General features: G+C 42.1%; 1 protein-coding gene across 11 annotated transcripts in view; it reads right to left on the reverse strand.

Annotated features, from left to right (window-relative positions):
• Positions 1–355: 355 nt before the first annotated feature.
• Positions 356–26,401, reverse strand: part of kif1aa (kinesin family member 1Aa) — a 28,356-nt gene continuing 2,310 nt past the window's right edge. Inside the window, exons 2-49 of one of the 11 annotated variants that reach the window (XM_052072974.1) lie at positions 24,977–25,050; positions 24,718–24,900; positions 24,407–24,472; positions 23,954–24,132; positions 23,653–23,764; positions 23,384–23,461; positions 23,231–23,296; positions 22,736–22,753; positions 22,572–22,650; positions 22,414–22,492; positions 21,984–22,126; positions 21,273–21,311; positions 20,457–20,590; positions 19,785–19,864; positions 19,614–19,689; positions 19,100–19,179; positions 18,707–18,813; positions 18,549–18,629; positions 17,776–17,956; positions 17,637–17,709; positions 17,316–17,406; positions 17,087–17,235; positions 16,818–16,996; positions 16,071–16,241; positions 15,562–15,864; positions 14,054–14,172; positions 13,886–13,971; positions 13,487–13,616; positions 13,110–13,272; positions 12,702–12,792; positions 12,494–12,612; positions 12,030–12,085; positions 10,145–10,253; positions 9,994–10,060; positions 9,778–9,862; positions 9,595–9,700; positions 8,062–8,088; positions 6,814–6,840; positions 5,797–5,911; positions 5,585–5,718; positions 4,658–4,865; positions 4,393–4,557; positions 4,069–4,140; positions 3,887–4,008; positions 3,620–3,763; positions 3,309–3,501; positions 3,109–3,227; positions 356–2,399 (exon numbers count right to left, since the gene is read on the reverse strand). In XM_052072974.1, the coding sequence (XP_051928934.1) occupies positions 2,357–2,399; positions 3,109–3,227; positions 3,309–3,501; positions 3,620–3,763; positions 3,887–4,008; positions 4,069–4,140; positions 4,393–4,557; positions 4,658–4,865; positions 5,585–5,718; positions 5,797–5,911; positions 6,814–6,840; positions 8,062–8,088; positions 9,595–9,700; positions 9,778–9,862; positions 9,994–10,060; positions 10,145–10,253; positions 12,030–12,085; positions 12,494–12,612; positions 12,702–12,792; positions 13,110–13,272; positions 13,487–13,616; positions 13,886–13,971; positions 14,054–14,172; positions 15,562–15,864; positions 16,071–16,241; positions 16,818–16,996; positions 17,087–17,235; positions 17,316–17,406; positions 17,637–17,709; positions 17,776–17,956; positions 18,549–18,629; positions 18,707–18,813; positions 19,100–19,179; positions 19,614–19,689; positions 19,785–19,864; positions 20,457–20,590; positions 21,273–21,311; positions 21,984–22,126; positions 22,414–22,492; positions 22,572–22,650; positions 22,736–22,753; positions 23,231–23,296; positions 23,384–23,461; positions 23,653–23,764; positions 23,954–24,132; positions 24,407–24,472; positions 24,718–24,900; positions 24,977–25,050 (5,321 nt within the window). In that variant the 3' untranslated portion in view covers positions 356–2,356. Of the gene's footprint in view, positions 2,400–3,108; positions 3,228–3,308; positions 3,502–3,619; positions 3,764–3,886; positions 4,009–4,068; positions 4,141–4,392; positions 4,558–4,657; positions 4,866–5,584; positions 5,719–5,796; positions 5,912–6,813; positions 6,841–8,061; positions 8,089–9,594; positions 9,701–9,777; positions 9,863–9,993; positions 10,061–10,144; positions 10,254–12,029; positions 12,086–12,493; positions 12,613–12,701; positions 12,793–13,109; positions 13,273–13,486; positions 13,617–13,885; positions 13,972–14,053; positions 14,173–15,561; positions 15,865–16,070; positions 16,242–16,817; positions 16,997–17,086; positions 17,236–17,315; positions 17,407–17,636; positions 17,710–17,775; positions 17,957–18,548; positions 18,633–18,706; positions 18,814–19,099; positions 19,180–19,613; positions 19,690–19,784; positions 19,865–20,456; positions 20,591–21,272; positions 21,312–21,983; positions 22,127–22,413; positions 22,493–22,571; positions 22,651–22,735; positions 22,754–23,230; positions 23,297–23,383; positions 23,462–23,652; positions 23,765–23,953; positions 24,133–24,406; positions 24,473–24,717; positions 24,901–24,976; positions 25,051–26,401 lie in introns of all 11 variants that reach the window. The other 10 variants (XM_052072973.1, XM_052072976.1, XM_052072975.1 and 7 more) reach the window with 10 other exon arrangements.

Raw genomic sequence — 26,401 nt, forward strand, 5'->3', positions numbered from 1 at the left:
TACGTAGCCGTGGGATTAGGCGTTAATGTCTGAATCTGGCAACTTACATAAATGAAATACTGTACTTTATTTCCGGGTTTGATCAATAAAATAAACTTAGTACATGTAATAGTAGAGGTACTGTACCACTACTGTACTGGTATTTATATCAGTAGTTTTTAATTAAATCAAATCATATCCCAATAAGTTTAAATTCCTAAAAGTCAAACAAATGGATTGTTCTCAAAGAACCGAAATGTACTTCGCACAGTAGTGAGAATCACTATTGTCTTCTCAAGACGCCCTTTAACTTTCATATCACCAAGAAACACACACAGCTGTTCCGTGTCTAAAAATAACCGACACCATCGACATGTTGCATCATTGTCATTTTATTTTTATTCCATATATGATGTGTTTCGGTGCAAACACACACGCACAAATATTTGGACGCTTTACTCCGACACTCGGAAAAAAGACACTGAATGAATTCCAATAGCCCATTGACAGTAAGAGCTCGGCCCCCTAATGTTTGATACACACCGTTCACAGCAATCATGTTCATTATATACAATGCGATGTCGTTGTTTTTTCGAGAAAGCGGGAAAAAAGAAATGTGGAAGCACAAAAATGGCCTTTTCCCATTCAAAGCCGAAGGTGATAGAAAATGACGGTCAAGGGTCGCGTGTTTTAATAAACAACAGTGGTGCCGCACACACATCAACACACAGTAGTACACGTCTTGAAGTGCGTGAGGTCAAATGGGAGCACACGCACACACAAGCACTTAAGGAGTGGTAGGAGTTTAAAAATGTGGTTTGTACATTCAGTGTTGAATGACTACAACAACTTTGGTTGGAGCCTATGTGACACGCATTTTGTGTAAAAATTCTGAGACAATTTTGTGAGAATGAAAAGGATTTCTTTTTTTGTAAGCGTGCACTCAGGTTGGCTGACCTGACGCACAACTCACATCACCCGGGAAGTGAAAAATAGAAAAAAAAATCTTACATTTCAGGTTTGAATTAGGCTGGGATCACTTGTGTCAGCGAAGTAAAGTACAGCAGAACCTGTTACATGCACCAATCATGATAACCTTTAACCTGATAACATGATAAACTGTCCACTGTCGTAACCGCTGTCCCTGAAAGGGTTAAAGTGGAGACATTGTGTAGATGATAATACATAATAATGATGATTTCGGGATGAAGAGCACAAATAGCAGCGTGAAGGTTGTCCGATAGAACGCAACCGTGAGGCACGATGTCATCTATATGCACTTTATAGAGTATATCTATTTAGGGTGTCATATTACTTCCTACTGGCCTGACAACTTAAAGGAGTGGAGGGGATTCATTCAAGTAAAGTGTGTTTGCGTTCTTCTTTTCAAAACAACATCGTGGGAGGGAGCGTCTTACAAAGTGCCGTGTGCACACATTGCACCACTTTACAAATACACTGTAAACGTCTGTGTCCATGAATACATACATGCACATGGAAATAAATACAAAAATAAATAAAGCGATAGCGGAAGTTTCAAAATGTGAGGATGAACGTGGCGTCGCTGTTGTGTTACGCGAGTGCAGATGTGCAAACATGGAAGGCAGCGTGTGAGAAACTTTGTCGGAGAAATGACAACAACAACAAAAAAAGATAGCTGTTCAAGAGGTGCATTTTTAGAGAGACAAAAGTATTAGGACATACTTGTTCATCGTTATGTGTTGGAGGAAGGTCATTTTCAGTTCATAAAAATTTGGTTAGATGGAAAACAAAAAAATTGCCAAACCAAGACAAATTCCAACACACTTTTGCTAATGTTGCAATATTTTGTCAACATTTTCAAACAGTTTTCATTTCTATTGGTGTCCCAGTGCTTCTGTCCAAACTGCTTTAACTTACGCATCTGGCAGATATCCCAATACATTTGCCAATTTTTCTAACCTGGGTATCCCAATAATTTTTGTGACTGTACTTCATGGTCATCACCATACCTTTGTTCAAACCCCAATACTTTTGCAAACCTCAAATTGTCTTCTTTCTTGGGTTTCTTAGTACTTTTTGTCCCAGTTCCAGTTTTGACTTGGCCAATGTCCCAATACTTTTGCCCAAACTCAGATTTTCTTTCTTGCTGCATGTCCACGCACATGCGTATGCACACACGTACAGTAGGTAATGTGTTGTATGTATAAGATCGGATGCGCCACTGACACGACTACATGACATCACCACACAAGTTTGGAATCTGATTACCGGACTGATTAGAAAAATCCTGACACAAGATGGCATAGAGTAACGCTAACTGGGGGAAGGAAGATGGCGCCGGCGAGGTGGAAAGGGAGAGGGGTCGGTAGTCTATATACATCTCAAGTCTTTTCCATTACATCCTCATCTGTCCCACTCGTCTTCTGGACAACTTGGATCTGAGGGGCAGAGGCCAAATAGCACGTTAGCATTTCATCTCGCATGCGAGCATTCTTTTATCTCAATCATCTTTTAATTGACCCGACTACAGGATGGGTTGTAAGGCCTTAGCACTTTGTCCAGTTAAGGTACTATGTTTCTGAATGTTAGCATGACGACTACTAGCGCGTTAGCATCATATCTACAATGTTACCATTTTCTTAATCGTCATTTGTAATAGTCCCAATGACAAAGAGGGACACAAGATCCTTATTCATTTGCTTTAGCGCTTTGTCTACTCTGGTTATTTTGTAGCTAACGTGCCAACTAGCATGTTAGCATTTTGTCTGGAATGTAAGCATTTTAATAATCCCCATTTGTAATAGTTACCAACTAAAGAGAGAACCTTGTGGATCTTTCTCTATTTGGATTGATATCTTGCTGAATGTCCGAATGTTAGCATTATTAGCAAACATGTTAGCATATTTAGCTAAAATGCCAGCCCTTGATCAACTGTCATTTTTCAAATTAAGTTGATATCTCGCTGTACGTCTGAATTTTTAGCAACCATATTATGATATTTAGCTCTCATTTTACCATTTGATCAACTGTTTGTTATTGTAATTATAGGGCTGGGATGTAAAAATCTTTATTAATCAGGGCTTTCTCAACTGATACTGCTATCTTGCTGTTTGTTAGCACACCAAACGTTAGCATTCAACGCAATACCTAATAGTCCCTGCCAGGAGAGGATTGAAGGCATAGAGCCAGTCGTGCATATCTTTGTCACTTGTGGCTTGAAGCAATATTCCACGGTGCTCCGTGCACACGGCAAACGTGTTGGGGGTCTATCGGAGAGAAAAAAAAAGAAACAGTTAGAAGCTGGCTGGGTGTCTATCACTAATCAATAGGAAGACAACGGGTTGCACCTTGAGCATGGCCTGCTGGTCTTCGCTGTACTCCACCTGCGCCGAGGACAGGTTGAGAATGGCTCGTTCTATGGCATCACGCTCCGTGTTGTAGATGTAGACGTACGGCCGGCGCACCACCACGTAGCGCTTCACCCAGCCGTTGGTGTGCGGCTCCAGGAAGTGCAGGTAACCCTTTTTGGACACAATGGGGCTGCGAGGAGGGAACACTGTTATTACCTCTATCTAGGTATGTTTGTGTCAGCTATGAGCTCATTGTTTGGTTTGTAGACTTCCACACGCATTATGTTTTCTTCGATCCGGCAACTCACCTGACTCGGATCTCTTGGATATCGGGAACGAATCTACGGATGCGAGGTTTCCCTTCTGAGCTTGCGCTCGCGCACTTTTTGGCATCGGCATCCGGCTGCGCGTCGGGACTCGGACTGACGGCACGGGAGCGAGGAGCAGGAGGTCTACAAAATTGTATTTATTTATTTAAAAAATATAATTCCATCATATTTATTGTTTTCAACTTCATGGTATGATCCACGAATAAGTGCTAATTTACAACAAAAAGTGACATATTTAGGATTGACCTGAGATCTGTGTTGCCGTAGCAACCCTCCACCAGGGAAGGGCAGGTGGACGAGGGCGTGATGGTGTTGAGGGTGGAGATGGAGGCCGAGTCTCTCAGCGTGGTGACAGACATCTGCGAGATCTGAGACAACGATTAGTTTTGTTGCGTTTGGGTTATCGTCAAAGAAAGAACAGGAAGTACCTTGCTTTCACTGGCGCTGACGCAAACGTGAGTGTACTCTCTGTCGAAAGAGTGAGTGAGCAGCCGCAGACACTGTGTGGACAAAAACGCACGATTGGTTTTGTAAGTTTATAAACGATTGCAAAATGTTGCATGTCGGTCAGTATTGAAATTTCTAATGACAGCATGTATTTTTTTTTATTTTCAGCATTGTTTTCACTTCAAAAAGTGTACACTGATAAGTTTGTGTATGCTTCAATGAATGTGTTTTAAGTGTGCGGGTGGGGTCAATTTCACCGCATTCTCTGCATTTTATACATTCAGAGAAGTGGGAATGCAGTCAACCTTGGTGGCGAGCTCCCGTTGCCTGTCGGTGGTGATGTCTGATGCCGTGCAGACTTCCGGGTCTTCGGGATCCTCCTCCGCTGGCTGCTGAGCCCCCCGACCCGCCAGCAGTAGGGTGGACTCAAGCTTCTCCCGCAGCAACAGGAAATGTTTGGTCTTCTCCACCTGAGGGCCAAAACAAACAAAAAATGAGATTTCTTACATTTGGCCCTCACTGGTCCCCTTCGGTGGCGACGTGACCCAAAAACAAGATGAGGTCGCTCACATCCTGAAGCAAGCTGAGCTTGTCGAGCTCCCACTGGTGCTCTAGGATGAGGCTGTCGCTGCGAGGCCTCCACCCGGCCAGGTTCTCTTCGCCGCGGACGTACGCTACTGACGTGTCGAGCACTCGCCGCCTGCGCCGCTGCATGCCCGGACTTCCCGCATCCGCCAGGTTGCACAGGCTCAACTCGTACACGCCCGTCACACGATTTCTTGTGGCGGAAGGAGAAGATGATGAAGATGTGAGACGTCCAAAATAACATTTACAACAACAACAACAAAAATTGCGAATGCTTCCATTTTTACGTTTCACCTGATTTTCACACAATCCGAATCTGGCAAAAAATGTTTCACATTATTGCTTTTTCATTTAATTAGTTCAAGTTTTATTATTTTTGTTTTATTAAGAGGGTTTGATGTGAAGAGGAGCACACATATGTGTGAGAGGTGTTTTAGTGTGCGTCTGTGGGAAGACAGAGCGAGAGCTTGTATATGTGTGATGAAATGTTTTTTGTGTTCAGTGAGGTTTTGGTGTGGGGGTGAGAGTGGATTTTACGTGGGTGTAAGCTATTTTGGGGGGAGTTTTTGTGTCAAAGAGGCGTGTGTCAGAGTTATGTTTGTGTGTGAGATTTTTGGTGGGTGAGAGTTTTTTTGTGACTGTTTGAGATTACAGGTAGCTTCTATTTGCTACCTCAATTTGACTCTCAAGGGAGAGGGTTTTCAGTTTTGAGCAATCTTTCACACAATTTCTGACTCTCTCGGTAAAATGTGAGTGTTTTTAACAACGTGACAGGCTTACTGTGCATGAGAGGTATTTGGTTTGCAGGTAAGAGAGTTTTTGGTAAGTGAGAGAGTTTTTCCTGTGTTTTTTGTTAGTGTGTGTGTGGGTAAATTCTTTTCGGTTTGAGCGAAGAGTTTGAGTAAAACTCACCCATCAGCCACTCTCAGGCTCCCGGTGCCGAAAAGATTGCGAATGGAGCGCGAGGCGGATAGTTTGGCGTCGCGAGAGTAGAAGACCATGCACACGTCTTTGGTCACCACCGCCGGCTGCGTGCATTTCTCCAGCTGGAAGACACCGACATGATGATGCGATCCTGTCAACATCCGCGTTCATCATCCACACGACTGTTCCTCAAGGGTCACCTCTAAGTACGCCGAGAGCGTCATGTAGATCTTCTCGCCGTGGGGCGTGACTCGGTTGAGGAGCAGAGAGTTGTGCATGGAGCTGTCCCACGCCGCCTCGAAGCGGTAGAACGTCCTGGGGGCAACCAGCCGCCGCCACAGAGGCACACACGGACAAACAATCAATACGAGAGGTGCACAGGTGCTACCGGTAAGTTGGTGCGAGTGGTGAAGAAACGATGATAGCATGCTTGGCTGAGATGAAGCATCGATGAAGAATATGCGCACGGAAAGCCGTTTGAGCAATTTTTCCAGATTCAACTTAAGGTCCGTGTACTAGTACGCTCTTTTTCCTCACTCGAAAGACAACTCTATGCACTAATAGAACGGCATAGGCAGACAAGTCGACTGAACGTGTATGACATTACTCGGCATATTTTTATCCATGACTAGCGCCACTTTTGGCCTCCTAGCATGCAATGAAACCTTACGAACAAATAAGTGTGCTGCACTCGTAACACTTCAACGTGCTACTTGACATCTACTCGCCAGTAGTACTGCAATTTGACACCTGTATGCGACTATTACGACTAGGTAAGGCCTAGATGTATACAGCAGGAATTTTATAATGCCAGGAGTAGTACTATTAAGCACAGTTTCTCCTCACAAGTAAATATCAAGAATTTTGGAGAAACAACTTGAAGAAACCAAGCTGACCATTTATTCAATATCCTTAATAGCGATCTTAAGGTCTATTTACTAGTATGCAAGGTACTGTGGAAATATTGTCTTCACTAGTACAGCACAATTTTGGCATTTTAGAACAACTAGTTACGAGTGAGGCAAAACTCTGCACTAGTTGACGTCTGCCTGCTATGAGTACGACGCGCAAAGCACTAGATGTTAACTAGTAGAACAGTTTTCCCTCCCCGGTAACATGTACACTAGCTGCGCAACGAGTGATAACAAAGAATGTACTAGTACACGGATCCAAATGATGAAGGCTTTCCATAGACGAGTGAGGCAGAGCATCAATACCTCGGATCAAGTCCCCGACGGGAGATGCTGTGAGGAAGAAGAGATGACAGAGGAAGAGGAAGAGTGAGAGAGGTTGAGAGACAGGAAGTGGGCTGCATACGCTACTAGTCCCAGAAGTGATTCATATATATACTGTATATATATATGTATATATATACACACACATATATTTTTTTTTTTTTAATCTCCCCCACCCATCATGCCAGGGGTCCCCAAACTACGGCCCGCGGGCTGGATACGGCCCGTCAGCACATTTGGCCCGGCCCTCTAACCCTCCTGTTGTCCTCGGGTCAAAATGACCCGTCACTGTGTTAAAAACGCCCCAAAAAAACCCTAACTGCAAACAGCGGTGTCTACAGGCCTACTTGAACCTACAAAAGGATTATAAGGAAGGAACACAAGAACTTTAGGAGACTCCTCATATGTGTCAGAGAGATTCTTCTCTGACAACTGAGCTGAACTTTTATCTGTTAAGAACAGAAATTTAATGTTCCATGGCTTTTTTTTCTATGAAGAACCCAGAGAGAGTTATTTACCCGGTAGTTATTATTTATTTCATTAATAGTGTTATTATTTGTTTCCTGACTTTTTTCTGTAAAGAACCCGGAAAGGGTTATTTGGTTATGTGTGGCTTTCTGGAAAACAATAAATTTGTTAAGCTCCCCTACGATCGTCACACATTTTCTGTTACAAACGGACACCGGACCCCCATCAGAGAAGGGAAAAGTTATGTGGCCCTCACAGGAAAAAGTTTGGGGACCCCTGCCATAGATTATTGACTTGTGCATGCGCAATTGTGCTCTACACCCACTTCACAGATGAACAGGACAAAGTTCACCAACAGTGAAAATTAAGTACAAACATTGTTTGTAGAAAATACGGTTTAAGGGTTATGAAATTTCAAACCAAATTTTTGTCTCATTGAGATTGCATGTATTTTGTGGGGGCTGAAAACTGCTGGGTCACATTTACACGGGAAAACCCCCTCCCACCCCGATCCCCACTTGCGAAGCCGGGCCATGCAGACATACATCATTCAAAGTATGAAGAGAACAAAGAACAAACAGCGACACGTGGAGCTGATGAAGAAATGGCCGTGAAGACACACGTGAAAGGATGAAGGCACAAAATATGATACAGTGAACCAACGTTATATCGCGGGTCATCTTTCGCACCTTATTTTGAACATTATCACCTGCAATAAACGAGGGTTCACTGTTCATAATTGACAAATAAAATAAAATATACCTAGGCATGTCTGAATCAAGAAACTGTCTGCAAAAAGCAAAACAAAACAAAAAAAACATTCCATTAGTGGCCTGGAGGGAAAAAATTGTTAGCAGCCATTCAAGTATTCCAAGTTAGTTTCTCAATGCGCAGCAACGCAAAAGACCGAAGACAGGTTACTTAACGGCAGCCGGTGCAGGCCAGGCTCGCAGATAGCTTGGCAAATCAACAAAATGTCCCTACTACCAAAAATCATAACTTGAAATGAGCTTGAATTGTTCAATATGCTCGACACAATGTAAACACTTTTCACAGTCTTGCATGTAACATGGAAGTCAAATATAACATTCACTGACATTTTGGGGGTAATAAATGTTAAGAGTAGCTTGCTGGGCTCGAGGCATGATCAGAAAAACTGCTATTACGCAACAGAGGAAATGTGAATGTGCTGCAGTTGTGTTACTTCCAGGGAAGGAATCACATCAAATAATAATAATAATAATAATAATACATTTTATTTGTGGGCGCCTTTCTAGAAACAAATGACACGGTTGTGTGATTTCTATCGTAAAAATGATAATGACAAAAATATGCAATGCCTCAGACAATGTTAGCAAGGCCAAATTTAGTGTAGATAATGTTTCCGTTTCATGATTTTTTTTTCCTCACTGAAAAATTATCGCTTTGTTCCATAAAAGCCATTAAGGCTCTTGAAACAACTTATTTTTTAGTTTCTATCAATTTACTGGGAAGTTCATGATTTTCAAAAATAATTTCAAAATGTATATATAGATAATGGAATATTCTTTCCCCGATAATATATTAGTGACTCAATATGAGCTTTTCTATAGAAAAAAAAACATGATTAATTCTCTCAAAAATGTTGACTTTTTCTATAAAATTTGACTTTATTTCTGATCAAAATTATTTTAAAAATTACTTTTTGTCTGTTCAAAAAACATGTATTTTTCTATTTCAAAACTTTAGAAATTTATGATAAAAAAAATATTTATGATCAGGTAAAATTTTTCGATTTTCTTTTTCGATTTAAAAAAATTACACAACCGCATTTTTTCGAAACAAAAAAATCAACTCTTTTAACTTCTCAGAACATTACACCTTTACAGTATTTACAAAATGTTCCGTTCCCCTCCACCCCTCCCGTGTGACCTTGTGCCTACGTAACAATAAAGTAACTACAAAACTAGTGACATTAAAAAAATAATAATAAAAGAATAAAGAAACAAAATGAGCGCTTGGCTATTGAAGTCTGCATCAAGCAGGTTAATTCTTCGGTTAGTTGATATGATGCATGACAACGGAACGGGACGACAGGCGTGCCACGACAAAAAGTGAAATGACAAACATCGGAAGCTCGCACAGCTAGCAAGTCGCGGCGACCATTTTGCATAGCAGCTCCTCTCAGTTGAACATGCATCGTCAAGTTGTCGTATGCTTGTATGAAAAGCCTTGTGAGCATTTATTAAATAGCCTTCAAATCAAGCTTCAGGTCCATGCACTAGTATGCCCTTTGGCCTAGTTGGTCAAGTATACCTGTCATCGTGCAAGGGCCTGACGTAGCCGGCGGACAAGATGTTAAGGGACAGAATGTTGGGGTCCACGATGCTCTCGTCAGATTCCAGAGTGTTGCGGAGACGTCCTAGTGTAAAAACGAGTGCAACGATGAGATGATACAAAAAGATGAACGCACAAATGTACGATCTAGCCACAACATACCGACAACAAGCTCACGCACGTCCCTCCAATCGATGTCGCCGCCAGACTCGTGAACGATGGTGACGGTGATTCTCCTCTGGAGGCCCTGCATAACAAAGACACATTTTTTGTTTGTATAAGATTACAACTTAGGTTACAAAATAACAAAACTTATTCAACATAAAAGTGTGAAGCAGTGCTTGGAACATTTTGGTGGATTTAACAAAAGGGACTGACCTGGTGCAGGAGGAAGGTGCCGTGACAAGGCATTCCTCCTCTGTGGTCCACCACAGCAGGAAGGTAGCTGGAAAACAAACAAACCAAAAAAATAAAAACACAGTCACTTAATCGATTTTGAAAAGACCCTAGCAGGATATACGCTACTTACTCTCCATTGGCTTCCAGCTCACAGATCTCAAAGAAAACCATCAGGTCGTACTTGCAGTGGCACGGTCCTACCTGCGGGCGCGCCATCGCAGTCAGCTTGGTGGCCGGCACTAAACAGGAAACAGAGCCGATTAGACAGGAAGTTGAATGGGCTAGATAGGAAGTAGTGCCAGCTTGTGCTATGTGGGAGAATGAGAGGGAAGAAGACAGGAAAGGTATTATGGAGGGATGAAGAGAAAATAACATTTGCACTTTATTCTCATAACACAATTATGACTTTATCCTTATCTGTGCAGCACTTGACATTTTTCTTTCAAATGAAACGTGCCTTATAAGCTAATAGTATTATACTTTTTTTTTTTTTTGCTTGTAATATTTCTGACACCAGGACACTCAAAACACTAGGATTTGGTCTGTGAAAATGAAAACAGAGGACTCAGAAAAGCAAACCTTCACTGGACAGGCACATCATTAGGTACACCTGAATAATCACTAGTGATTGCCATTGTCAAAGAAGGTATCAATTGAACACTACATCTTATTGTGTTTGCAGTTTGCAGTAGTACGAAAACGTGTCACACTGTGTGAGGTGTATCCTATGCTGTGGAATTCATCGTATATGACCGCAAATAAAGATCTTCAATGTAAGTTATGAGCCAATGAACAAAGTCCGTGTGGTCCAGAGGAAGGAAGAGCAGGGAAGAGTAAACACACGCGACACCCCAAAAAGTGAGAATTCAACTGACCGGTCCTGACACATCAAACAAAGTTTTCATGTCACTTCACTCATCTGTCGCTGTTTCTTTCAAATGAAAATGGATATTTAGAGCTGAGGTGTAACTATTTATAATGTCTGTTTAGAGGCGGTTTGATAGGCGGTAGAGTTTGATTGATGAAGCAAAAAAAAAAAAAAAAGGTTGGACTTACATAACCTGATTCAAGTGAAAATTCACATACAGTAGGTGTTACAAAGACAAAAAAGTCATGTAAAAAACATCTATATAAAAAAATTTAAAGATCTTGAAATAGTGTTGATTTTAAAAATGTAAAAAAAGAAAGTCTGCATTTCTCGGAATTGTCAACTTTTTTGGGGGGACCTATTTCTTGACAACAAAATTCATGATATTTATTTATTTTTAGGAGGGGTAGTAGGTGCCACTTTTCCTCTAAAAATGTTGAGTTATTTCTTGGGGAAAAAAACAAATTTTCCAATATCAGTCGATATTAGCTCTTTTAAAATCTGCAAAAAAATTCACCAAATTTTGAACGATTCTTTTTTTTTTCCACATTTCAACCTAAGACAAAGTTTAAACAAAGATTAAAGAAAGAATAGAGTTTTGTTAATCCGTCAAATATTCTTCCTGTAAAAACTAAGGACTTTTAAAAAAAAACTCATCAGTCAATTACCGGTAATCAGTTATCAGAATTCAATTTTTCTAAATATTGTAAACAGGCTGAGCCTCAAAAAAATCCTTATCGGTGGGGCCCCATTCTTAACAGTCGACAAAGTGAGTGACATTAAAAAAAGGCCTTGTGTCAGGATTGTCTGGGATCATCGTGAACCAACCGGGCATCTGCGCTTTAACAACGGAACAAATGGAGGGGGGCACGACGACCCACGCAGGCTCGTTCGCTTCCATTAGGAAGGAAGCGGCGAGGCCCGCGGCAGAGAGGGCGTGGCCTGACAGAGAGTCCACCAGTGCCCCGTTGAGCTTGTCGGGCACCAAATAGCGGATCAGCTCCAGTGCTTTCTCCTGGTTCTGCTCCGAGTCCGCTGCTCACAGGCAACGACAGCAACATGACCGACACGTGTCCGACGGTGCAGTATTACGACAAAATCTACAAAACAATTCGTGTTGTGCTTCATTTTTTTTTCTTTTTTTTACCTGGTTTGGACAAAGGCATCACACGGGGGAACTGTCTCCTGCAGGGCCGCAGTGGACTATGAAGAAGGAAGAAGATGTTAAAGCAGTATTAAAGTGTTACGGTGTTACTCTATCACTAAAGTGTTTGAACGTTTCTTATTACCATCTTTGATCATTTCCATTGGCGTGTCTATGGCGTTTCACTTTATATGCAAGCTTTAACCTACTGGGCCTACTTTCATTAGGCAAAATTAGAAAAGTTTGGTTGAGCATTTGGTTTTGAGAATATATTTCTCTTGTATGTGTTTCAACTCAAACATCAGCCCCTTACTCAAAACAGAGGCAATTGCGTGTTCAGTGTGGAACAATTTTACCAAAATATGCCCAAAATATATTTTTCACTTTGCTTAAACGCTTCAATGCTAGAATTATGATGGATTTATTAACATTTTATAAAACGACTGATAGATAATAAAAAGTGCTACCTGATGATATCTTTACATAGAGGAAGAAAATTTTGTTTCTGGTAGTGTCCAAACACCTCAAACACAATCGGTTGAGTGCTGATGTAGTCCACAAAAGATTTAGTTACTTCGACGGCGATCTGAAAAGAAACAAAAGCGACAATGCAAGCTACTGAAGTAAAACAAGGTACGACACTTGATCATCATTATCATCGTCCTCAGTTGTTACATTCTGCACGTGGTAAAAGCCCAGTGGCGGTCCATGGGGCGTGTTCTTCAAGGGTTCTGTGGAGAAGGCTTCGTCATGCCGGTGGATGAAACTGTGCACAAGAAAAGACATGCGGATAAGTAATTCAGGTGTGAATAAATAATATAAGAATTTTCCAGAGTTTTTCTTAAATCTTAAAAATCATTTTTTAGGATGAGGACAGTCTGAAAAATATGTGTTTTTTTTCTAGAAATATTCAAATATTTCCTTGAAAAAAAAACACTTACTCATAACTGACTTTTCTTGAAATTAAATAAATCTTTTCTCATAAGGTGAATTATTTTATGGGGAAAACTGATATTTTTTCTGGAAAATAGGAAAAAAGATTGTGAAATGTTCAAAGCGTGTTGGGGTGGAGCGATGTCTTACTTGAACTGGCAGAAGATGTCAGCGTACTCAGCGGAAATGTTGGATGCTTGCAGCACGGTCACACGAAAGGTGAAAACATTCCCGATCTTCAGATGCTCCACCGTCACATCCACTTGCCCATCCAGTCCCGACTTTGCTGCCAAGTCGTCTTCGTTACTGCCAGCTACAATCAAAGCACAAAAATAAACAAACAATTGTCAACAGCAAGGATGCTTCACGTTAATGGAGACCCTCGGAGTTCTGTCCTTGGTCCAATTCTCATTACATGTGTAATGAGAATTTGAATTCCCATCATACATGTTCCCTCTGGATCAGTTGTTTACCCGCTTTCATTCCACCTTACCTCGAACTCCAATGTGCAAAACAATAATTCTCACATGTGTTATTGTTGACCTCATCCGCCGAGGGCCCCGTCTCTGCGCTCTGCCCCTCGCCCTCCACAATGCGAAGTTCCTCCTGGGAGATTCCAGTGCGTGACAGGCCCACTGGGCAAGACTCAGACTGAAACTGAAGAGGGAAAAATAAATTGTTGAGTACCAATCGCTTTTACATTGAGGTTTTGTTTAAACTTCAAGGGTGCTTGATATGACATGCTTTTTCCAGCACATTAAAAAAAAAGTAATCTACGAAACGAAACAAAAATACAGCGGCAACTCTCACTGCTCTCGTTCCCCTAGATCACACGGCAAAGAAATCGTAACGAGATTTCACTCTATGCGACATGCTATGCTAACTCTCTAATGCAAACAATATACTGTAACGTATTGTTTACGCACCTTTTCATATTGTTGATCTTCAAAAGAGATTTTGGCAGTGCCTGACTGTCGCACCCCTGATCCGTAGTCGGGTGCTTCCTCATCGGCTGGAGATTGGAAAGATTGCCATTTATGAGCCAATCGTGCGCAACTCCCTTTACATTGCCCCAACCATCCTGTGAGCCTTACGCGATATGGCCTGCACTGCCACACGCAGGAAGCCCTTAACGTCGCCCTTCTCGCTTACGACGGCCACACGATGCACCAGGGGAACGGGGTAGAGCAGGTTGCTTAAGTATACAAATGACCTGGATGAGAAATGGAAAGAGAAGGACAAAATGATCACGTCAAGTAGCAAAAGATGACGAATCACAATACAAAGAACACTGAGCTGCGAAGCAACCAAACACAAGCTGGGACTGCTCTTGAGCGATGGCCATGGCTGCCCTTTACTCCTGCTTTCACTATTCATATTTTAAGATTTTGTATTTTATTCGTCTTGCATTAGGTCAGGGATTACCAAACTGTGGTGCGTCCATCGGGTGCACCAAATTGCAGAGCAACTCTGATAGAATAATTATATATATTTTTTTTTAAACCAAAATAAAACAGAAATGATTGATTCCTTAAAACATCGCTGGGCTGAAGAAAACGCCTCCAGGAGCTGCACAGGATTTAAATTATAATTGCAGCCTGGCATAATTGGGAGAGTGTTTGACAGCTCTTCACATATAAAACGAATTTCTTTCCTAAACAGCATACAGAAATACATTAAATTTAGATGACATTTTTTAAAAAAGGTACTTGGTCGGACTGCACCACATCCCCACGTGCCAATTTGAGGTGGTAGACATTTAAGGGTGCTAAAATAGAGGGACGGCGGGGGGCAGGCTTATGACAAGATTGGTGAGGTGTTAAGAAAGGCATGCTCAGGACAAAAAAAAAAAAATTAAACAATGTTTTTGGGGGGGACGGCATTCAAATGACACAAAAATCATCATCGCCATTATATGGGGTAAGGGCGGTACAAACACGGCTCAGCCACAGCCGACCAATCAAATCAAAGGACACCTCGGCAAGGCCACGAGGAGGTCATGGAAAAAAAATACAGTCATTAAACAAAGAAAAATGAAAAGACTTGTGCTCTGGCATGCCTAAAAAGAGACGGCTGAGGTCGAAACCAGCTCTTTCAACTTGAGACGTCAACTTCGGGTGTCATGGTTAAAGATGTCAAGACGTGACAAAAAGACGCAACACAAGCAGGTCATTGAGCTTCGACATTGCTTGGTATGATCCCATCCCGGCTGTTATGTAACAAGAGAGTTAGCGCGTTGCAACTGTTAGCAATGAACATGGGGTTGAGGACAGGAAATTGTCATCAAAATAAAAGCCCAGAAATGTCGACTCCAGCATTGGATATTTGCATTGGAGGTATTTGAACAAGTTACATAAGAAGACCAAACATGCAACTGCTACTAGTTATCCATTAACGGTCACTTGAGCATTTATTCAACATCCTTCATATCCAGCTTATTTGATATCGCGGTTATTTTTATCTATGCAAAATCTTGCCGTGCCGCCGGTTCTAAAAAACGAAATTCATTTGTCCTGCCATTGTAAAGGCGTCCCCGCCTCTCAGCATGAAAGAGCTAGTTTCGCCCATCAGCACGCGCTCTCTCCCTGTAAACCTCACCAACCTTCCCACTATACTGAATAATGGCGAGCGGTCGTAAAAGGGATCCTGGCCTTCGCTGGAGCTTCGGCACAGCTCTCGCTCCTCCTCCACCTCCTCCTCATCATCCTCCTCCTCCTCCTCTCCCACCAGCTCCGAACTTGGCTCATCCAAAAAGATATCATCGTCCAGATACTCCGACTCGTCGTCCTCGCCGCCGCCGCGAGCCTCCCGCTGAGGGGAGTCGGTGGTCTCGGAGGCGGAGAGGGTGGGGGACGGAGTGGGGTCGCTCATGCGCTCGCTCATGCATGCGTTGAAAAGAGGGTTTCTGGGAGAAGCGGGTTAGTAGAGAGAAAGTACACACTGAATATGGATAGGCCGCGCCTGTTAGTGGACCCACACCAAGACGGGATGCACAACAACCAGGCGAGAATATGTTTGATGATCTTTGATATTGGCGTAGGGGTGTAAAAAAAAAAAAAAAGGTTGGGCATGGTCAATGACTCCAATTTTTACCACAGGTTAATAGCGTACCTGCCCACCAATCTGAACCATGGGAAGCGGTCGTAAAAAGGATCGCCGCCCGTCATGGCACCTTCACCGTCATCTGTGGTGGGATTTGTACCCGTTGAAGAGGCAAGGGCAATGGTAGGAGGAAGCTCAGCAGCACGGTCGTACATCTCTCGCATGAGATCAAGTCTTTGCCTAAAAGGACACATTTTTTTTCCAGTCAATACTATTTTATCATAAGTGGAGTGAATCAAGTCGCATTTTGATTGAAGTGAAGTGTTTGTCGTTGCTGTTAGATTGAAATAATGCGTCCAAAGATGTCAAACAAATCGATATTATTGGCCTGTGTTTGAGGATGGAAAGGTGTCATTACAACTAGATACATAAATATGTCACAACAAAACCTGGTGTCTGCCGACTTGCGAGGGCATTAACAGTTCCTTAATTGCTCGATTTTTTGGCCACTTCAGTGTATCTAAATTTCCCCAGTGTGGGACGAATAAAGGATATCTTATCTTATCTTAAAGTGTGCTTGTACATCAAATTTTCGCTCACAATACAAAGCAGAAAAAACAGTTTTAAAGTGATCCAAGCGACAGCTCCTAAGACAAAAAATGAATACCATAAAACCTACGGAATCTTTTTTGGGGGAAAAAAAGTGTTATTCACAGGATTTTACAGTACTTTCGCCATTAAAAAGTAAAGCTTCAACTTTCAAAAGGAAAGTTTGCAACTTTGAAAATTCCCACAATTTTACAATCCTCTGAGAACCTGAGTTTTTCCAGTGTCCAATAATGAGTGGCTCCATTCTTCTGATCCTGCACCTCCACGGCCACAATCGTTTGCGGAAAGATTCGCCTCTCACGCTCTTTTCCGGCCTCAGGCGGAAGCAGGTCGGGTGGGAGCGGCGAATAGAGGGTGTCGGTCAACAGCACAAACTGGAACTGAACCTGTCGGGCACAAACAAACGGCTTGTTAGCATCATGGCAGCTAACAATGTGGACGTTACGACCACACGTTTTTTGGGGGTGGTTTTTTGCCTTCTTCTTAAGCTCAACACTGATGGCATTGGCCTCCTTGAGGAAAATGGCGTTGCCCCAAAGGAGGTCCCGTAGTGAGGTGAACTGGTAGCACCGCCACCTGCGAAAGCTCCTCTCGGCTAGCTCTCTTTCATGCTCGCTCCACTGAACTGTGAGACAGTAAAGAACATGATAGTTCAGCTTTTAGTCACACGACATACAAGCGATGATTTGCTCCATGCGTTACGACCTTCTTCTTCTGGTTCCTCCTCTTCCTCAGGAGCCTCTGGGTAATAAAGATCCACCTGCTTCTGAAGAGCCTCCAGCTTGCTCTCATAATCCTGGAAAATAATGTGACCACACACTTCATTCACAATTCGAGATAGTTGGCTAGTTGGTTTGACAATCAGTCAGTCATTTATTTGGTTCATTGGTCCTTCATAAAATCGGTTGACTTGTTTTTTTTTTCTCAGCCAAGGGTCAGTTAGTCAGATGGCTGGTTAGTTACTTTGTTGGGTGGCCAATTAGCTAGTTGTGAGTAGTTTTAAGTTAGCCGCTTATCCTCACGTACCAGTCGTTGTTGCTCCAGCAAGTTGTTGGCCTCCTCTCTTTCTTTGCGATATTGATCTTCCAACTCTTGCAGCCTAAACACAAACACTGTTAGCTTAAGCATTCAGACCGTAATCGGAATAAGTCCTCAATTTGTTTACCTCTGTTCCATTTCTTGCTTCATGTCAATGCCTTGCTTCTCCAGAAGCTCTCTCTGGGCAAAGGCCCAATCCACGGGCTCCGCGGGGGTCTCGGCACATGGGGTCCTCTCCCTCTCAGCCCGCGCCTGCACGGGGTGGTTGAAGCGGAACACGTGGCTCTTGCCCAAAATGATACGATTGCCTGAACATGACAGTAGCACCATATCAGGGCAAACGTAGAGTACATACGTGCGTCTACAAATCGATACAATGTTACTAAATAGGGATTATAAACACAGTATTGAGACCAACAAAACAGGCAGCCAATCTGTCGATTAGTTCATTGGCTGGTTGGCTAATATGCCGGTCAACCAGTCAGTTATTAAGTTAGTCAGTTAGTGATGGATTGGTTGAGCCTTTCACTGGTTGGTTACTGAGTTAGTTGCTTGGTTAGTCAGCTTATAAGTTAGTTAGTCATTCAGTCGGTCGCTTGGTTGGTCACTTAATCAGGTAGTTGTTTCGCTTGTAAGTTAGTCAATGGGTTCATTTGTGAATGGTTGGCTACTCAGTTGCTTGGTTAAGTGATTAGCCACTCAATTAGGAAGTCAGTTTATTTAGTCAGTCTGTCGGTCGCTTGGCTCATTAGGTAGTTGCTTGGTTGATTAGTCAGATGGCTTGTTAGTCAATGGTTGTTGGTTAGTCATTAAAAAAACTGCCATTTTATTGATATCATGACTTCTATATTAATGTAACGATGTTCTTAGAACAATAGCAACGGATTCCATTTTCCTGACCTGATTTGAGGACTGTGGCCTCTGTTACTCTCTTGCCGTTGACGTAGGTCTCAGCTCCTTCGCAGGGCTCCAGGACGACGGCTACTTGGCAACAAAGACCCCAACAATGTAAAACAACAACAACAAGGCCTGTGTGGATCTAACCTAAGATCACCCACTTTCTCCCTGTGGTCCGGAGGAGCTGGTGAAAGTGCAGTGCTCATCCTTAATGAAGTGGCCGCTAAGTACGATGTCCTGGCGGCTTGCGGCATCCACACGGCCCACCCTGAAAAATATTTTCTTGGTTAATTCATTCTGCCGGACAGTTACGATTAGGGTGAAATCTTGATTGAACAAGCCTGGAGGTAAACGGTCTTGGGTGTGCTCAGTGAAAATGAACTGAAAAATGTGATTAGCCAGAGTTGTTCAGTTTCTTGGTTGGTTAGTTGGTTAGTCAGTCAGTTCATGGCTCATTTTAGTTAGTTTGATGAAAAAGTAACAAAAGTACTGACGTTTTTTAGGATTGGTAAAGCAGCATGCAGCTCATCAACATAAGTCTGGCTGCATCTAACCTGGTGATTCCATCCTTGATGTAGTAGAGCAGGCACTCGGACATGAGCGGGTCCTCATTCAGGTTCACCAGATGAGGCGTCTGAGGGGAAACAAAAACAAAACAATAAAATGAGCTTGTCGTCTGTACAAGTCAATTTCTGTCTGTCTCTTTTTGATCCCTTTATGAAGTATAAACATTATGCAAACACTGCATATGTTATTGATAACACAGAGCCCACACAAAGCAATCTCGAGAGAAAACATGCAAATAAAGTTTTATCTCTCTTTATCTTCAATACCGTCAGGCAGTCTCGGGAGCTCTTGAGATCAAACTTAATGAAGGTCAGACTCAAAAGCACTCGCACACTTCTCCGCTACAAACCTCGTTAGGGGAAAACAGCCCGACAGTGTCAATAAACACAGCCTGGGGCTTTCTGTGGCTGTCTGATGGCTTAGAGGGCGAATAAAGAGGCCGTTTATTCTTCAAATGCTTCAAAGTACTTTGAGGAGTCAACTCAGTGGATGTCCTATTACCTTCTTGGGGGAGAAAACGCCAACTGTGCCGCCGTCTTCGCGCATGGCCACACCCATTTCTGCCAGCAGGGCCTCTCTGTGGACGAAGAGAATGTTTGAGTTAGCTGCAACATGCTAATTGCTACGTAACAAAACAATCCCATGCTCAGAGAGAGGGCAGTTGTAGGTCACCGTTCCATTCGAATGGCTTCAGTCCGACGAAGTTTCTCTTCCCATGTCTCATTGAGCTCTGCGATGATTTTCTCAGTTTCCTGATGTTTATAAAAATAAAAATAAATAAATAAACAAATTTTAAAAAAGGAGTAGAATTGGAGCGTTTCTTCATTTCTGCCTGTGGTAGGTAGCCTTTGATAAATGACCGTTTCAAAGCAAAAGGGCTGGCATGCTGTGTCTTTTGGCTTCTTGAGACTTTTTTGTGGGTCTACTAATGATAGACATGCCTACCAAAAGAAAGGGAAAGGTTTGGGCGCTGAATTTTCATAATTGCTAGGTAATTAAAATATCAAGGTCTACGGCAAATCACCAAACTCTGCTGCCATGCTCGGCCCACACACACTGACCAAAATTCAACTGTTCTATAAATTAGCATCATCTATCATTTGCGATTCAAAAATTGGTAACTTAATTGGACCGTATGACCCTTAAAATGGCCACTTCATCCCAAACAGGGAGATTTCCTGCGTCTTTTCAAAATGGCTCTTAGAGACTTTTTGGTGGGTCTACTCATGATATGTATGCCTGCCAAGTTTCATGTTTCTAAGAGGAAACTGACTTTGGGGGCTGAATTTTTAAAATTCAGGACAAATTTGAATTGGATGTTTTTAATTTTGCCTCCACACTCACCTTCAGGCGTTCAATGGCCTCCTCATTCGCCGGGCTGAACATGATGCGGTCGTGCAGGCTGGCGATGGAGCCAGCGCGGCTGGAAAGGGCTGACAGTGACGGCGAAGGACTCATGCCCGTCATGGCGTTAGTCACTGGAAAGCAAAAGACAGAGAAAAACCTGTTATTGATAACTGAGGCCTTTGCTGTTATTATTGCTCTCGCCGTGCGACAAGCAAGCCAACAAGCGACAATGAAAAAGATGGAACACTGCGGCCATCAAGTTAAAAATAAACAAGCTGCTGAATGTATTTTACGCTCATACGCCATTTCAGATAAGCGAGGATTACAAATGAAATAATACAGCGAGGCCATTTCTGTGACTGATTAACAGTGCATCTCATTTCAACGCTGCACTTTTTTTCTGTCATTGTTATTTTTTAGCTTTAATTGCACAGCCCGATTGTCAGCTGAGTCATCTCAGTGTGGAGGCGCTAGCGTTTGACTAGAGCCATGTGAGGGGAATCAGCACTTATCCTTGCGAGGGCCGCTAATGTGCTGGAGTCTATCCCAGCCGTCTTCAGGCAGGAGGAGGTACGCCCTGAACTGGTTTGCCAGCTGATCGTATAATATGGGGAACTGTGCTTTGAAAATGGCTGGCAGCAAATTATTTAAGAACGTTTAAATACTCTGTGAAGACCATGAGCATTATCTCTGCTGCACTGTAGCATTTGCAAATTGCTTGTCATTACGTAACGCAGGGCAAAGCGCAAATAAAGCTGACATTTCAATGTGATGCAAAGCTGGCAGAAGAGCGAGAAACCAACAACAACACACGTTTCAAACCCTCGATCTCAGCAGCAGAGCCTCGAAATGCTTGGAGAGAGAAAGGGAAAGACAGAATAAGACAAGTACCACAGGCTAATGACTTCTTTAGCTAATGACAGAACCGGGATTAAAGTTAAAGTGCTCTTCAATTAACATCAATTAGGATGCTGACTTTAAAATCATTCGTCATTACAGCGACCCCTCACTATGTATCATCTCATGAATGACTTTTAGAGGTCATTTTTATGGGTTTTACAGGCAAGTCCCACTTTGGAGTTGGAGACCGACGCTGTAGTACCACACGGTGCCAAAACATGCCGGGCAGCATTGAGGTGTAATTGGATGTAGATGCAGCTTAATTAAGAGCAAAAACAAGAGACAAAGAAGGTCTATGGCTGCTGTTAGTATGGTTGTATGCTTTGTTTGTGTGTAATGCTGCTGTGGGTTAAAATAGCAGTTGTTTAAAGGTTTTTAACATTTGTGCTAATTTTCTTTAGCCCATCTATGTTTCACATGACGTTAGCAATAAGTTTGTGCGCTTGTTTTGGATCTTCTTATTTACAAATTGTACTGTCTTACGACCATCATATTGCCGTTTTTAGCCATGTTTGTTTTTAATATTAACTAAACATTAATTATTTTTGCAATGATGCTGTCCTACCAGGAACACTATCTCAAAGGGACTTTTATGTCCAAAAGCTCCAAAAAATGTGCACTCACTCTCGATGATGTCACCCAGGCCTTGGGCAAAAAGCAGGTCTTTCAGGCGAGACACCTCCTCTTTTAGCTCACGCACCAGCCGGTTGTTAGGATCCTCATTGATGACTGCGTTGCAGCGGATTTGCTTGGCGCGGTCGGCATACCTGCCATCATGAACATACATTACCACAAGTAAGTTTCTGGGAAGACACAGCATTTATGTAACTGGTTGAATTATATTCATCTGCTCCCCTTTGATATGGAGTTCCCCAAGGTTCAATTTTAGGTCCGGTGTTCTTTCTATCGGTTTGTATTTATAATGCTGTTATTCAAAAAGGCTCGGTGTAAAAGTTGACCAGGATTTTAACTTTGCTCTTTTGAAATTGCTTTACAATACATTTGGATTGGATATTATGTGGCAAACGCAGAGAGGTCGGCGCGCTGTTTTTACCTGAGTGTGCTGAGTGTCTCATCATAGTTAATATCCGCCGGGCTCAGCGCAGCCACCATAGCTGTGCGTGAATTCCCGCCTGATGCAAAGTGGAAACATGCAGCATTAGCACAGTTTAAATGAGAAAAGGCACTTCATAGAGATTAGCTGATACCTACCAAGATTTTCTCGGAGTAGCCAAGTCAGAACTGAATCGCGATAAGGAATGAAACTTTCCACTTTCTTCTTCTTTTTGTTCTGCGTGTGATTGAAGGCTGGGTTATTACCTCCGCCAGGAAGCTTATGTTTAGTTAGTTATATGAAAATAATTTATTTGGCATACCTTGTTTGGTCCAGAGTCCTGAAATGAACCACAGTGTGAACATCATTATAATTAACACACATGAATAAAGGTGAACGGTGTTAGCTCTACTGTTAGCTCTACTTCTGGAAATAGTTCTAGCCGTTGTTCTTGTTCTGTTCCTCGAGTGGGTCTGCTTCCACTTCTTCTTTGAGTCCAGCTACTTAACCTTTTTCTAGTCCAATTTTTATTGCTCAGGGGGGTTTATTCAGGCTTTAGTTCTGGTTATGTTTCCACTTCTGCCTCTTATTCTTGAACTGGTTCAGGTCCTGGTACTTGTCCTAGTTATGGTTCAGGCTCTAGTTCTGGTTATAGTTGTAGCTCTGATTGTGGTTGAGGTTCTTTTTCAATATTGTGTTCTAATTCTTGTTATGTTTCTGTCTCCTGTACTGTTTCATGTCTCAGTGCTGGGACTTGATCTAGTTCTTGTTCTGCTTCGATTTTGTACAATGAGAAGAATTTCAGAATAACTCTCACCACTTCCGCCAAAGCGGAGATGACTTTTCCCAGTGTGGTTAGGGATTTGTTGATGTTGGCTCCTTCCTGTGGCCCAGCAAAAATAAGGTCACATGATGATTAGAATGTGTTCGTCTAAAAGGTGTGACATTTTTGAAAAAACAAAAGTCCTACCTTCAGCCTGGTCCCTTTGGCTCCAGTGGAATCAGCTCTCTCGCTGCCGGCCAAATCCACCAAACTGATTTTACTCACCTGAAAGCGCAGAGTTGAGGAGACTCCAGTCAAGAAAACATGAGAAAAAGGCCTCTTCATATTATGACAATGACTCTGACATGTGGTGACACCACGGAGTGTGCAATGATATTCTGGGCAGCCACACCAGTTTTTTCCTTGTGCCGTTGTGTTGAGCTACATCCACAAAACGTTGTGTGTGTGTGTGTTACCTTCTCAGAGGTGTTGTCGGTGTCGACGTCGTGGCGTTTCTGAGTGAAAATGATGTTAAAAACGGCGTGTGAGCGACTGCTGGTCTCGTTCATGTTGGTAGCAGCCACCGTCCTGTCGGGAGAAAGGCAGTCACTTCAGTTTGTCTGCAGAATGCTTTATAGCAGTGGTCCCCCAACTCTTTTTACCGCCCCAGAAGTGCAAGTAAATCGAACAAGCGACTGCTCGTAACTTAAAAAACACTCAAGTTAGAGCCCTTGTCAATCAAGATGCTACTGCAGTTGAAGTTTGCGTCTGCCCTACCTGGCTTTGTTGCCAGAGTCCATCAGATCCTGGATGTCATTATAGGAGGTGACAGCCAACTTGGACAGGTCCTCCACATAGGGGCCCATCAGTGGATGCTCTCGCACCCGCAGGTTGCCTTTGTTCTTGGGGTTGAGCAGGTCACGCACACGCTCGCAGTAGATTTCCATGTAGCTCACCTACCAAGAGGCAACAAGTCAGAACTGAAACACAAAAACTTTGTTCAATTCATCAAATAATCAACATTTATCGATTAATCGATAAAATGATTGAGAGATTAATTGATTATTAAAATAATTGTTGGGAGCAGCCTTATTGTTGGTATGTTATTTTTCTTCTTTTTTTTTAATGCCTGAAAATAGTCAAGACATCTTTGTTTCTGCTTTGGTCGCGCCACAATTTTGTGTGCATCCAACAAAAGGATGAGAAAAAGGACAAAATGTGGGCTCTTACCTCCACGGAGTAGGACATACTGTTGTCTGTGTTGTCGCTGATTTTGGTAAAGAGATCTTCACACAGCTGCAAGTGGGAAAATGACATTCATCTGGACTTCATCACAATCACAAAATCATCCTCCTAATTAACCTTTTCATAATGTTTGTAAAAAAAAATGATCACAGGGTTCTTCCGAGTAGCAGAAAGAACCTCTGGTCGAGGAGGACACTGTAAATCAAATCCTCTGCCAAAGTCAAATGCCACCCGGAACTACATGTGATGTCATGGAGAAACAGTTTATTGGATGAGTCATCACTACACATGCGTACCAGCGGGATAATGCCCTGTTGATCTTTGACGTCTTGCTTTCCCATCATAGTGTACGACTTGCCGGCGCCTGTCTGTCCGTATGCAAAGATGCAGACGTTATAACCCTCAAAGGCGTGCAGCAGCATTTCCTCGCCGATGTCTTTGTAGACGAGCATTTGAGATGCGTAGTTCACATCCTCGGGCTGCCGGTGGCAATGAAAACATATTTGTGAATATGAACAATGCACAGCATCGAGGTGCGTGCTTGTGGGAGGTTACCGAAGTGTGTGACCAGTAGGAGTAATCAAAGTTGAAGCTCTTGTTGTCTTTGGTCTGCTTGGGGTTAATAATGGCTGGAAGACAGAAGGACAAGGAGAAAATATTATCCATGCATCATTTTCTGAAGCGTTTTCCTCATTGGGGTTTTAAATGAATTGTCTTACTGTTGATTATTTTTATTCAATAAAAAATGAGGATGCAAAAGTTAATCACCTAATAAAACAGACCAAAAACATTTCTGACAAAACAATAAACTACTACATAAATTTTCAACGTTTTTTTTTTTTTAATTCAATGAACAGATCAGATAAACTGGGGCAAAACAACAAAATCACTTTTAAAACAGTGATTACATAAATAAAAATGCATACAAATAATGTATTTATTATCATTGACGCAATTATAATTATAGACTTAAATATATATTAAATATAAAATATGTGAAAAATACAAATAAATAAATATGAGTATATATTTATTATTCTGTTTTTAATTAATCAAAGATATTCCTCAACCATTATTTCAAAATGACACAAAATATAAATTACATGAAAACAGATCAAATAAAGAGCAGCAAGAAAAATAACCACAATTCTTCAGCAGTCAATAATGATGTAAATAAAAAATACATGATGGATAAAATGTACAGTATTATTTTTTATTCTTATCAAATGTGTTATTTATTTATTTATTTGGTGATTTTGATTACATGTACACTTGTTCTCTTAATTGTGACGATATCCATCATCTCTTTTGTATTCAATGAAAATAAATACTAAATTCCTTTTCTGAAATCTAACATTCATGGATAACAATTAGTCATTATATTTTTAGTGATTGTATTTGTCAAGCATTGTATAAATGTGTCAGGAAAAAAAGGACGGGTAGAAACCTTCCAGTAAAACCCATTATTGGCCGGTCATTTTAGAAGATGAACATCTCATTCCTTGCCCGGAAAGGGAAGCACCACACCGGCCTTTCAAGACGTGACCTAGAGGTTCTAATGAGCTCGTCGGCTGACGTCAGCGCACCTCGCTGTGCTCTGCCGGTGACGCCACTCTGAACGGCGCTATTAGTACGCCGAGCACGTCTTTCTGTGTACCACGCATGAATTTCTTTTCATGAAGGCAGCACGGGCGTGGCAGCAGCTGAGTGCTCGTTTGCTCACACCGGTCGGTATACAACCTAATGACATCCGATGCAAGAGCTGGATGGAAAAGGAAATAACTATAAGTCATGCTCACTTTTTAAAATTCTGCCCTCAAAGCCACTTTCACTTGTCAATAGGACATTTCGTCAGGATGTCTATCATGGGTAGACCCACCAAAAATTGTCAAGACGCCTTGCAAGAAAAGACATCGGAAGTCTGCCCTTTTGGTTTAAAGCAGCCATTTTACTGTAATTTAAAAAAAATATTTCAAAAGC

This window comes from Hippocampus zosterae, chromosome 8 (assembly GCF_025434085.1).
Source record: "Hippocampus zosterae strain Florida chromosome 8, ASM2543408v3, whole genome shotgun sequence".
NCBI classification, from domain to species: Eukaryota; Metazoa; Chordata; class Actinopteri; order Syngnathiformes; family Syngnathidae; genus Hippocampus; species Hippocampus zosterae.